The sequence below is a fragment of the Lissotriton helveticus genome, chromosome 7, assembly GCF_964261635.1.
Source record: "Lissotriton helveticus chromosome 7, aLisHel1.1, whole genome shotgun sequence".
NCBI lineage: Eukaryota > Metazoa > Chordata > Amphibia > Caudata > Salamandridae > Lissotriton > Lissotriton helveticus.
The window spans coordinates 1,304,523,905-1,304,538,696 of NC_136068.1; the positions used below are offsets into that span (position 1 = coordinate 1,304,523,905).

Here is a 14,792-nt window from a genome sequence, read left to right on the forward strand (position 1 = left end):
AGACGTTCAACTTCTGACTGACTACTATCTCAATACTATGTCCACAATAATCAATGAGGCGGCGCCCATGCAACTGAAAAGAGTCTCGTCCAAGAAGACTTCCAACCCATGGTATGACGGTAGCCTCAATGAGGATAGACGAGCCATGCGAATGGCAGAGCGCACCTGGAGATCAGCCCCTTATGCAGTGCACCTAAAAAGTCTAAAGATACAGAGAAACGCCTACTTCAGGAAAATAAAGCGCTCAAAAAGAAACTTCTTCAGCCTCCAACTCGCCCAAGCTAAAAACCGTCCAAAAAAACTGTTTGAGTTAGTCAGAACACAATCCAAAGAGCAACCCCAGACACCCAGCCCTATGGGCGATACTCCTTCCTGCGAAGACTTCTCTGCCTTCTTTATCCAAAAAACTGAGAGAATAAGAAGCGATCTCCTCAATGACGCTATCCTGTACTCCAACCCCCGACACACAGCAGTGCCTCAACCAAAGAACAATGCTACTTGGTCAGCCTTTGACACCTACTCCGAAGAAGAAATTGGCAGACTGCTCAACACCTTGAAACCTTCCAATCACCTCTCCGACCCCCTTCCTGCTAACGCTGTAAAGGACTTTTCTCCTTGGCTTCTCCCACTCTGGTCAAAGATTATCAATAGCTCTCTTCAACAAGGATCCATCCCCAACGCCCTCAAAGTAGGGCAAGTCACTCCGCTACTGAAAAAACCAACAGCAGACCCCACTGATCTAAACAATTACCGCCCTATTACAAACATTCCCACTCTCGCTAAACTGCTGGAAAAATGCGTACAACAACAACTGACTAAACACATAGATAAGTTTGATCTCCTAAACGCTCATCAGTCAGGCTTCCGAGCTGGGCACAGCACCGAAACTGCCATGACTCACATAGTGGACGATGCCCTCCAAATCCTAGACCAAAACGACACCTGCCTCCTCATCCTTCTGGATCTCTCCGCAGCATTCGATACAGTTAAACATGAGAACTTACTCGAACTGTTAAACACAAGAATGGGCATATCTGGGACTGTTCTAAAGTGGTTCACCTCATTCCTACACAACCGGACACAAAGATTCAAAAGCAACAACCTGCTGTCCTCTTCGGTACCTGTATCGCTAGGCGTCCCTCAAGGATGCTCCCTCTCCCCAACACTGTTCAACCTAGTTATGGAACCTCTCACTACGTTGCTACAGGCATCTAATGTGCACTTTCACATGTATGCCGACGACACCCAACTTTATCTCAAAATACAATCTCCCAAGGACATCATGCTTCTGAACACCACAATCAGAAACACCCAATCCTGGCTTTCTGAGAATCACCTCAAACTCAATGCTCTGAAGACCGAGTTCCTCCTGATCTCACCTCCCGCTAAAATATCCACGGCTCAAACATGGCTTAAGCATTTAACGGCTCTAAATGTACAGCCCATCGTAGTTGACTCCGCAAAATCTTTAGGCATAACACTGGACACCAATCTCAACATGCAGCAGCACATCAGCAAGGCAACCAAAGGAGCGAACTTTCAAATCAATACCCTGAGGAAACTCAAACCCTTCCTTCCTGCCAAAGACTTCCAAACTGCAGTACAATCTATAGTCATCCCGCACATAGATTACGGTAGCACCGCCCTCTGCGGGCTCCCCCTAACTACAACGGCACCCCTAAGAGCATCCCTTAACGCCGCAGCGAGACTCGTCACTGGCTCAAAAAAACACTCGCACATCTCCCCGGACTTTAAATCACTGAAATGGCTACCTTTTGAAGCCAGAATACAACTGAAAATCGCTTGCATGACACACAAGGCTGTGCACCGGAATTCACCCGCCTATCTCACTCAAAAGCTGACAATTTCGGGTGGCTCCCGAACTACTAGAGGCACAAACAATCTTTTGCTGAAACCTCGAAGATTTCGGAAGGAAAAAACTTATAAACGCTCCTTTTCAGGAATGGCACCCAGGATCTGGAACTCACTCCCTCCGGAAACAAGGCTCATCTCCTCCGAAACAATCTTTAAGAGGGAAGTTAAAGCGATCCTCATGGCAAAATACACATGATCTATTGCTCCGTATCACTCATGAATCTGCCTTGCAAGTCCTTCCCGACCCTGGTCTACTGTGCCACCCGTGTTTTCGAATTACTTAACTGTATACGTTCACTCTTTGTATTTTGTTATAATGTTTGATGCACCTGGTTGATTATGTATATTGTTATATTGTTATATTATTGACGCACCTGGTTGACTTTGCACACTTTACCCTCTCCATCTCAACGTTCCTTACTACTCTCGCACCTGTGGGACTATACACCCTGCTCACACCTACCTCAACTGTACCCTCCTTTAAACTCTAAATATTCTAAACACGTTTAAGCAGGTATATGCTCCTTATTATTGCACTTTATACTATTGACGCAATTGTCTGCCTATACACTGTGTACCGACACTACCTCACCTGTTACCTACCTCATGTCCTTTATCCCACCTATGTAACTAGCACCTTGTACCTAACTACCTCATATATTACTCTGTATATACGCTTCATTACTTTGTATTTTTTACCCCCATGCCCTTGTAAAGCGCTCTGATATCTGCAAAGATCTTGTTCGCGCTATATAAAACTTTCAAAATAAATAAATAAATATCTGGTCAAACGTTTACAGGTCATCCAGAATGCTGCTGTCCGTCTCTTGTTCAATGTTCCGAGATGGAAGAGCGTCCGCTCCCACATGCGTAGCCTTCATTGGCTTCCAGTGGCGCAGCGTATCCTATTCAAATCTCTAGTGCTTTCTTTTAGAGCAACTCCCGATCAAGGGCCAGCCTACTTGAGGAAACGGTTTATCCTTTATGCTCCTTCACGTTGCCTTAGATCGTCTTCCCTGTATAAGATGACTCTTCCTCGCTTTAAGCGGACTAGATTAGGGCGTCAGTCGATAGCTGTGGTGGCTGCCAGGGCATGGAATGCCCTTCCCCTTCACCTGCGCTCCATTCAGTGCGTGGGTCAGTTTAAGAAGAGTCTGAAAACTCATCTGTTTATCGGTGTGGTATAAGCTGGTTCGCCTGTTGTGTTTTGTCTTTCTCCATCGCGCCAGGATACTCCCAAGTAACAGAGCGCGTTATAAAATGGTTTATACATACATACATACCTTTTCCCAAACGCCCTTGGGAGAGAGTAGCAATTGTTTTTTTAGAACCAATTGCTAAGCTTGGTTCTCGTAATAAATTTTTAATGGTCATTATTGACTACCATTCTAAATGGTTTGTGGTAGAGAGCACAGAATTCATAAACACTCAAAGAGTTGCTGATTTTATGGAAAGAGTATTCATGAATGAAGGGATACCAAAGACACTAGTGTCTGATAATGGTGTTCAATTAGTATCAAGGGAAATGCAAGAATTTCTTTCTAGGTTTGGCATTTGTCATGAGAGGGTTGCTCTATTTAGACCACAAGCCAATGGTTTAGTAGAGCGAATTAACTGATTGATTATGGACAATATCCAGTTGTCTCTGACCAATGGGTTGTCCTGGCGTGAAGAATTTAAAAAAATGAGTGTGGTCCTAAAGGATTACACCACACTCAGTAACTGGAGTTTCTCCATTTATATCTTTGAAAGGACGTGAACCTGGTGTCAAAGAAGTTCCTGGTTGGCTGAAGGAGAAAAAGTGTGTGTGGGTTGACAGAGCTGCCGTGGAAGACTAAGTAGTTCAAATGCAACCTGAATCTACCAAGTATTATAATGAAAAAGAAAGTGTGAAAGATCTTGAAATCAAAATTAGAGACTGAGTGACCATAAAACGTGGAGGAGTAACTGCGAACGGTGACAGTACATTTTTGGCACCTATTCAAGTGAAATCTATAAAGAGGAACGTTGTTATTTTATCTGATGGATCAGCTTGGAGTACTGGAAATTTATATGTAAATTTCGTGCTCCAATGCATGTTTCTGAAAATTAAAGTAATTAGAATACAAATATATGTAGGATTTATTATATTTTATCAAATTCATTATGTTTTAATTATATTTTAATTATATTTATTTTTGATGCGTTATGTATAATTCTATTTACAAGTATATGATAAGAAGGGAGATGTGTAGAGTGGAGTACATGTACATGTCATCATTTGCTTCTGTCTAAATAGCAAAGTTGAACTAGCAGTTTAAAACTGCTCTTCCAGGCCGCAGTGGCAGGCTGGGAGCTATTTTGTCCCACACAGGGTGGCACAACCAGTGCTGCAGTCCTGAGGGGGAACAATCTGTCTAACATGACCTGTGTACCCCTGGTACCATATATTAGGGACTGATCAGTAAGTCAGCTTTTGCCAATGGGGGGGTGGGGGGGGGTAGTCCATTCAACATATACTTTGTAGGGGGATAGAACACTGGCACTGAAGTCTGGTTAGCAGGCCTCACTGCACTGAGTCGAAAACCCAGCAGCTAGTAGTCCAAATGGGGAAAACAGTGTGTGTGGGTGTAACCTGTAAAACGTCCACTTCCTTACAACCTTATAATAATCACACCAATTGTACATCTGCTAAGGTTATTCACACAAATCATTGAGCAAAGCTTATTTCCAGAACTGAACAGCAAGATACAAATTACAAAACAAGAATAAAGTCACCCATACCCTCATTGACTGAATTGCTTTATCTTATCCCCTCTTGTAATGCACCCTACCTTATGGCTCGGCCCAATAACTACGAGGAGGGTACTTAGTAGCTGTTACTGCCAGGAACAGGCAAAAACGCTTAATTATTTGCCTTATTCTCATGCACTATGTAGCACTCTGTGTACCATTTGTAACTTTTTGTATCCATTTAAAAGTACACTAAGTGACCATAGATTGAAATCCGTGATTTTCAGAAGCTAGGGCACTCACTGGTCTATCTTACAGATTTAGGGAGGGTCCTTTGAACAGCCAATAGGTTATTTTCACAGGCACTCAAAACACAAAATTGAAAAGAAGTATTAGTTGAATGACTTGCTCTTACCTCCATTATCCTCCTGGTACACCACAGCTTTTCCCAACTCGATACCCATGCGCCTAGATGCAAGAAAAAAGATGCAAACAGATTAATTAGGCTTCTTTTCACAATACTGGCCTTTTCTGTTTTACACAAAAAAACAAATGTTTACTATGGAACGCAAGGTGTCTAGTGCCAATGCCAGTGAAGGGAAGCACAAAAGATAAAACTAATAGATTCCATAAATTCAGTCTCCCAGGAAGGAGGCGCTCAACCGCCGGTAGGGACGTATTTTACAACAGTAGAACACTGTTAAAAAGCATTGGTGTACATACTGTGTCCAGCACTCAAACATCTACAAATATATTCCAAAGGAGAGACAAGACAATACCACACCGGCACATAAGTCAGTAAAGTGAACAAGCAATGGCAAAGCCAATAGGTTTCACCAAGGGAAGACCTATTGGTGCTGTCAAATTTTTTTTTTAAATTGTTGCATGTCTTAAAATAAATAAAAACAAAGCACATGGTGTGGCCAGCGTTGACCGTGACATAGTGCTCTTTTTGTTTATTTACTTTAAGCCACGTTGCACAACAGCTTGCAATACTGTGCATCATCTTTAAACACATTAACAAAGCCAAATAGCTCTGATGGAGAGGTTTTGCTTGGTGATTTTTAGGTCTCGTGACCTACAATGCGCGCAAGCGCATTGAGGGATCGAGAATTCAAGTAGCCAAAAACATCTTTAAACCAAGGGCTTCGTTCCTGCGGTTTTCTTGAAGTTCACGTGAATCACATGAGCAAACAAGCACGCGCATTCACGGCCAGCCCAGCACATCAAAGGGCTTCTCCTCCCCTAATTATTCATGGCCGGCCGCAGGCCGGCCGTACTTTCAGTTTCATACTTCAAAGGCTTATCAATTCACACGGCCGCAGGCCGTGCAACCAGAGCACTTCAGTTGGTGCGCAGCCCCCCTCCCAGCACTGCCTTGTTACTCTCGGCAGCCGTGACTCCCTAAACACTTTTTATATTTAATTAGCAGCAGCAGCATTTCTCCTGCGCCAGGCCACATCAAAGGCTCTGCTCCCCGCCCTCCCCACCCCCGCCGTCACTTATTCACGGCCGCAGGCCGTGACTCCCTAAACACTTTGTTATATTTAATTAGTAGGCTCGAGCTCCCCTGCTGTCACTAATATATAATGTGTTTCCAGCCTGAGATATTCGTCGCTTTTTGATCCTCGTGCCTTTTCCCTTTCAGTTTGAAGGCTCGAGGTGTCCTTCACGCTTCACTACTCACAGCGTATTTATTTTACATTAGAGACTCGTGCTGCTCTTCGCACTCCACTGCACGCAGAATATTTACATTTGGTTGGCAGGCTCGTGTTTGTTGGCAAGTTCGTGTTTCTGTCAGTGCCCTGCCTTTTAGCTGATGCATTTTCACACAAAATGGCTTGTATGTCATGGGACACGCGCCTTTTGCAAGAGAGGGTCTGGATTTTACATGCGGCTTTCTTTGTAATGCGATCCGAATACATTATGCTTTGTTTTATTTGCAACATGCACTGGCCATGGGCATGCTGCAGCTCTCGATTTATGTAACTGCTGCTTTCAAGCTTGTGAACAGAAGCTGCTCGGTTGCAAGGTAAATAATAATTCAACTCCCCACACACACACCCCCCACACACACAACCCCCCGACACACCCAACCCCCCCACACACACGCAACACCACACACACGCAACACCACTCACCCACGCAACGCCACTCACCCAAGCAACACCACTCACTCACGCAAAGCCACTCACATCCACGCAGTGCCACTTTCACCCACACAGCACCACTTTCAGACACGCAACGCCACTCACACCCACGCAAGCCCACTATCACCCACGCAACACCACACTCACCCACGCAACACCACTCACCCAAGCAACACCATCCACACATGCAACGCCACTCACCCACGCAACGCCACTCACTCACTCAAAGCCACTCACACCCACGCAGTGCCACTTTCACCCACACAGCACCACTTTCAGACACGCAAGGCCACTGACCCACGCAACGCCACTCACCCACGCAACCCAACTCACCCACGCAACGCCACTCACACAAAACAAAATCAACTCACATACGCAAGGCCATTCACCCACGCAACACCACTCACCCACGCAACACCACTCACCCACGCAACGCCACTCACCCACGCAACGCCACTCACACAAAACAAAATAACTTTGACATTTTACATATCCAAAACTCAAACTTATCTATTGCGAGACCTATTGCATTTCCAATGCTTGTTTTTTTTGGTGGCAGACGGAAGGGCCAAAGGGGCCATTATCACAAGACAAACAAAACAAGCGGGAGGTGCAGGAGAGGAGGGAGCAGCAAGAACAGACAGAAGGAAGGACGTGGGAAACAAACAGGACAGATGTGGGGAACAGCAATGGGAGCAGCAACGGACAGCTGGAGGAAACATCAACAAAGGACAATGGGAGGAAAGAGGGGTGGAGAAAGCTATATAAGGGAGTAGGAGGAGGGCGAGACACGCACTGCAGAGACATGCACATGTCAAAAAATAAAAAAATGTAATCATTAATAGCAAAAAAGACACTGGACGCAAACAGGCAACTATAGTTGGTCCATGCTTCACAACAACGACAGAAACATGAAGCCCAGGAGGAAGCCGCCAACTAATACAAATCAAGGAAAGAGGGACGGCTTCAAGGCTTGGTCATGCCGCACGTTTATCAGCACCCTTCAATCTTTTGCAACAGTATGGATTATGGCAGTAACGCTCCTAGAGGAAATCTTGGCGGGCTTTTCATAGTACCACTAACCAACTTGCATGTGCTAATTAATAATTGCCTGATGTTGCCATAACATAAATAGGTAGAGCGTGCAAAGTCTGAAACTATTAATATATAAACCCTGATACACAGATACTTTGTAGAACCACGGTACAGTAAATGTTATAGCTTTTGTTTTTCAAATCAGATGACATTATGCTAGACCCATCGTACACCTATTATGTAGGAGTTCCCGGATGCAAGTTTTTCATTTCAACAGGAGAGTTTAGCTAATCAAACAGGCATCCAACCCACAAAAACTGCAGATGCCGGCTCTAAAATTTACCTCTTCATAGCCCAAAGGGCAACACAAACCTTTAAAAGAGGTGGAAGAGCACCATCTTCATAACAGAATTAATCAGTGGGTGATGGTGTACTGCCGCCGGGGCAGTAGCATATGAATATCATAACACAGCACCCATGTTATGTCTACTATGCACTTTGCATCACGCCCATCGACAAGAAGTGCGGCACAAGCTCTCTCCCACACATACGTGCGCTCATACCTGCACTCATCCACTTACCCTCTCAAAGAGTATGAAATAAGTATCAATCAATTCCCACATGCTGACATAATGATGAATTCCATTTTGAACTCGATCGATTCATCTATGGTACAAGTGTGTTCAGACTGGGGCAAATATTTTTAATAACTGTTTCTCTCTCACACCTATGCGCTGACCACTGAGCCTTTATTCGCATTCAACGTGCATGTCTACATGTTTACAGTAAACAAACGTATGTGCATTTAGGATGCCTCTCACACACGCTCCTTCACTCATACTGAGCTCTACATAACCAACACAGAGGCAAAAAGCGCACAGGCTATGCACATGCACAGAGAAACAAGCACTGTCACATTGCATCCACTTAGCCTGCGTTATACATAGACAAACACTACAATGTAGAGTTTAGTGGTGTGCAGTCACAAATTATGTTCCTCTCACACAAATACACCAATTTATACAAGATCAACATATGAACAGACAATTCACCTACCTCCTTCATCTGTCCACAACATATGCACACACAAGAACAACACAGTGAAGGGAGGAGGACTTGCTGGCAGCAACAGCATAAGCAGGCACACATGACAGTGGTGTACATTTCTATGCAGTCCTGACATACATGACACCCCACCCCCCGAAATCCCCAGTAATTAAAATAAATACAGGCAATCAGTGTAAAAATGTATGCAGACACACACTATGCACATTCTTTTATGCACCATCAACATGAACTCAGTCAGGCAGTGTTCACTTGTATGTAGAATCAACATTTCCACACACACAAACACACACACACACACACACTGCTCCCAGTCACATCTGTGCAATGCAGAAGTTTTTTTGTCACTATAATAAACTATAGGAACACTGCAAGCCTGTGCCTCGTACTCAATTAATCACAAACTGTGTGGCACTCAGTGCATTGTCTATCACTAAGGTCAGGAGGTTATGGAGGTAAAGCCTATTCGTCCCAGGGCTTTGTAGGACAAATAGCATGGGCCATGCAAGGTAGTTCAGAAGCTTTCGGAGGTTAACTACTTAGTGGACATGTGTCCCACAACAGAAGTCAAGTGGCTGATTCATGGGAACAGGCTGAAGCCTTACTTCCGGAGAGATTAAACAGTGAATGTCATGGCTACGGAAGTTGAGAAAAACAGTAAGTCTCTTCCAGACTTTCTGCATAGGGACATGAGGGATGGCACTGTGGGAGAGGATCAGCTAGGTCCCAAGTTGACGCCTGAACAGCAAAGGGAATGTAGAGAGGTGAGGGAAGGGGGCGACTTGCCAACCTCTTCTCGCTGACTCCATGGTTAACAAAAGTCTGTGTGCATGACACAGCAAACAGTCTCCCAGTGATGGGGAAGATGTACAGAATGTCTGACTGGGTTTTAGGGTACATTAAGGCAAGAGTTTCTAAAATGTTAGACCTGGGGGTCCTTGAGAGATCTCGCAGTCTGTGTTCTAGTCCTGTGATACTACTGCCAAAGCAAGGGTATACAGACTTGTGGTTCGGTGCAGATTACCAAGCCTTCAATAAGGTAAACAAAATAGATATCCATCCAATCCCAAGAGTGGATGAGCTTGTGCATCGGCTGGGTCTGCAAGGTATTTAAGCTCCTTATATCGGACCAGTGGGTACTGGAAGATCGCTTTGGCACCAGATGCCAAGCAGAAAACTGATTTCTCTATGCCAGAGGGGTTATACAAGTTAAAGGTGATGCCCTTTCGGCTGATGAATGCTCCTGCAACTTTTCAGTGCCTGGTGAGCCATGTTTTCGCAGGGCTGGAAGTGTTCTGTGTGGCCTACCTGGATGACTTTGAAGGGCTCAGCATTTCAAATATAATATGTATTTCTCAAAAAGAGATCCATCCAAGAAGCCCAGACCTTGAAGAGACAATTGTGAGGAATATGAAGTCCCCAGCTATATTAGGATATAAGGATACATCTAGGAAGCACGATGTCTATTTTAGCAACATTTCTGAGCTTATTCCTTAGAAGTCAATAGAAGAGGGTAAAGGATCCGCCCCTTATCCAATACTGTGACTGGTGCGGAGCAAGCAAACATTGTGGCTCTTCAAGCCAATTTCAGAAGTTTCTGAGACATAGCGCTTCCTAGACATGTTCCTTATTCTCTTTGTGCCCTCAAGAAGTCCACATGTATGTAGATGAAACAAGTTGGCTGACTTTTTTGTGATATATACTGACGATGCAACAATAAAGAGAAGAATCTTAACTACTACCGAAATATTGTGGATATATCTGGAATCAGAATTACATTTGTAGAAGTGGTGCACCTCTACTAGCAATTCATGGCAGGACCACTTTAGACACCTAGGATAGGTTTTGGCTAGGATACAAGAGGCAATATTGACCTTCAAGACAGCCAAGTGTCAGGTGGGGTAGTCCTCTAGTCTACCTTGGGCAGGGGAATAGTAAGATACACCTGCTGGATGCCAAGATTTTGTCTGTGATGGAGTAGGAAGTGCCTATTAGCCCTACTAAGGTGAGAGGCTGTTTTTGGACTCACTGGGTACTACAGTAATTTTGTGTTCAACAATGTAAGTATTGTAGTTCCACTGACTGCTTTAACCACCAAGAAGCAGCCTAGGAAAGTGATTTACACTGAGGAGTGTCAGAGAGCATTTGAGGATGTGAAGTAGGCACTATGCATTGCGCCTGTACTGAAAGTACCGGACTTAAGTCAGCCTTTTCTTGTACAAATGATGCCTCTGACAAAGGAGCTGGAGCGGTGTTAGCTCAACTGGATGACAAAGGTAGAGAACATCCTTACCCTTTATTAGTGGGGGGTTACTACCGATAGAGCAGAACTGGCATAATGTGGGCCTTGCATAATTTCCGCCCACACTTGTTTGGCACTAAGTTGTTGTGCAAACGGATCATAAGCCACTGAAATGGTTGATGTCTAGGATGACAACATTTAAACACTTAATTAACTGTACAAATATTTTAAAAGATAGCTGCACAGAAAGCACAAATGAGGAATCCATTTAATTCTGAGGTGTGATGGAAACAGAGATTTTAACAGGATCAAAATGCATCAAGACAATTTGCATTCCAATAAACCTTCGCCGAAACCATTTACCCACACATTATCATTTGCGCACTACATAGTTTATCAGTAAAACGGTGTATCTGGGCGAATAATGTGCGTTTCAATGGAAAAAAATGACACTATGCTACTAGGCCATGCTTTAGTAATAGATTTGTGACAGTGTGCTTCAAAATGCACCACTGGACACATACTGCACCCATCCCACTCACCTACTGAACAGGTGTGGCTTATTTGCTACACATGTTCTTTGTGCGACAATTGCCTTTTTGAAGTTGAGCCTAAGGGCAGCACACATGCGCTGCTCGCTCTGAGAAGCATGCTGCAGTGAAGTATGCTATTGAAGCACCGCCCACTATCCGCCTTTGTCATTGGCTTATGTCATTGCTCTTTATAAATTCTGGCTTTTGATTCGTACATATCCTTGTTAGTCCCTCCTTAGTACCGCCTTGTCTTCACTTGTAACCTACCACGAGTACTGGCCCTTTTACTTCGTTTACATGTACTCTTGACAAGTTGGTGAGCACTATTTTCTTTAATGCTCTTCCCCTACTCCACCCATTGCATCGGAGCACCCGCCCGCTTTGTTTTAAATTGTAATATATTTTATTTTAATTACAGCACGGTCCGCTTTATAGCGGCTGCACTTATTTAATTATTTCATATGCGGCGTGGTTCGCATTCACTTTGGCAGCCGCTGCTATTTAATTATTTAATTTCCAAAGCGGGCCGCTTTCACTTTAGCGGGCGCTACAAAGTTTTTTAATATACTTTTTAACATTTTTTTTAGAAACCTTAGGCGAAAGCGCCAAACGCGCTTTCACTAAAATGGTGGCCGCGCCCCTTTGTTCAGACACTGCTCACGGTAAGCTGAATATGCGAGCAGTGTCTAAAAAAAAAAAAAGGGGGGGACGTGGCCACCATTATAGTGGTCTCGCATTTGCGAGTTTGAGAGCTCTTGGCATCAACAACAACAATGCCTTTCATATAAATGTGTTCCTTTTAAAAACACAAATAAAAGGCATTGTCATTATCAATGTCAATAGCTTAAACGCTCAAAAATGCGAGACTTATTGCACTGAAGATGCTTGTTCGCAATTCCTATGACTTCCTTGATGTAACATTGATGGTAGCATCCCTACTCTGAAAATTGTTCTAGTACAACTGGATCAGGAAGCGCCACTCGCCTTGGAGACGCCAAGGAAGAAGGAAGTTTTGTTTTCTACTCAACACCGAGAAGCGTAAACCCTAACCACTGAGGCAAAGTGACACGTGACCAGCCCAGGGTCGCTCAGACATGCGAAAATAAATGTTAATCTTCGGCGAGGGCACTGTCTCCTGGTGGCTTTCAGTAAGGCCTCCTCAGCAGCTGCGTTTCAAGGGCGGAAAGATACTACAGAGTGTGGAAGCTCAACGGAACACTGCAGTGAGCATACCGCGGCTTCCACAACAACAAGCTGTGTGCAGCAGAACTAAAATAGCTAATAAAAAGATCCCCCCCTCCTAACATTCTTCCCTCCTTAATATTCTCAACAGAGTACAGCTGCCGAAACGGGGATAAAAAGCTTTTTAATCGCTATTGCTTGAGCAGCTGTATTTTAAACACATACTTTTCTAGACTCCTCAAACGCACAGCAAATGGTTCTGTGTTCCCACACTACTACGACGGCCATTTTACAGACCGTGATGGTGTTTGAAGCATAGTCAAATACAGGGTTATCCTTCTCCTTATGACCGAGGAAAGCATAGCACAATATGTATGTCAATATCAAGGAAGGTGAGAAAATTATTTTTGCGAATTCCGACAAGAAAGAAAGAATTATCTTTCGTATTTTCTATTTTAATGATAGTTTTGTCATGGAGTATTTTATTTAAATTACAAATTGGTAGACTATTTTGGTCTCAGATTTTAAAGATTGGATCTACGATATAATGCTTCACAATGGGTGTTGCCAGGGTGCACGTTGGTGACATTTATGTTCTAATATTTGTAATAACCAAGAATATATATATATATATATATATATATATATATATATATATATATATATATATATATATATATACACACACATATACATATACATATACATACACACACACACACATATATATACATATTATAGAGTACTGGACAAGGTTCACTGTTAACTTGCTTAAAGCCCCTCGTTTAGAATGTGATAGCAACTTTTTACACTGTGATAGAAAGATAGATTTAAACAGCAGACACATAAATCAAGTGTTATTTAAATGAGAGAATGGTGCAAGGGAGTTGGTAAACTAAGGGGCTGATTTTGATATTGGGGGACGGATTGTACTACACTAGGGCACTGGAGTAAACTATTTTGACGCCTAGACGGAGTACACGCCTGCCAAATTTTGAAATGTCTGTCAGCTTGACAGACATTTCACCCATTGACAGGAACCACAGTCAAGGTGGAGTCTGGCAATGTATTGTAACTTTGCTCTACTACTTCGTTAAACATGATGGAGCCGTATGGTAAAGTTTCAAAACTTTTATTCTGAAAAACAATACTCCGATTTGTTTTTTTTAAATAAAATAAAAAACAAAGTGCCCCTTTTTTACTGCCCCTTACCACCAGGGTTTTCCTGGCGGTAACTGGCAGTAAACAACAGGCATGAGTCCACCCACTTAAATTGGGCAGACAGACATATAGCCATTTCTCAGACAGCCCTTTCTCTATCGGAGACGTTTGGCCATTGTGGAGTAGTCTCCGTCGTTGCCAAACTATGGTCCACCCACATCTAACTTAGTCAGGCGGACCATTACATTGATGGTAAGATTACTCCGTTGCAACGCTTACAGCCAATATATAAATGAAGCCCTATATCTTGTGCTACATCAAACCACTATTACACACACACACACATATATATATATATTAATATTATTTAGGAAATTAGAATGTTGGGCGTTCCACTGCAGACAATGAAGCGGCTCAGGACAGATAATATATGACCCTGTTGGTCAGCATTGTCAGGTCCCACGGTCTCAACAATTTCCTAAGCAGACAACACCCCCACGGACTACCCCACCACCACCAGAACCAGCTTCCACAGACGCATGACAAGCGTCGTCGACTAGTACTGATATTCGGCAGCAACAGCAGCAACACATGGAACGACTCCTGGTGGCCATCAGACCCAGAACCCACACCCACTCCCTCCGATCATGCCAGAAACCTCGGAATCATCATGGACAACAAGCTCACCATGAAATCACAGATCAACACATTCACTTTGCGCATGCTGTGCAACATCTTCAAATGTCTACCCCTACAAACAAGACGCACCATGACACAGTGCCTCATCAGCAGGCGACTGGACAATGGCAACATTCTCTATGTAGGAATCCCCGTACA

General features: G+C 43.7%; 1 protein-coding gene across 2 annotated transcripts in view; it reads right to left on the reverse strand.

Moving 5' to 3' along the window:
- Nucleotides 1-14,792, reverse strand: part of PRPSAP1 (phosphoribosyl pyrophosphate synthetase associated protein 1) — a 302,806-nt gene that overhangs the window by 233,603 nt on the left and 54,411 nt on the right. For both annotated transcript variants that reach the window (XM_078654587.1, XM_078654586.1), the window contains exon 2: nucleotides 5,003-5,055. In XM_078654587.1, coding sequence (XP_078510713.1) covers nucleotides 5,003-5,055 — 53 coding nt within the window. The remainder of the gene's footprint in view (nucleotides 1-5,002; nucleotides 5,056-14,792) is intronic.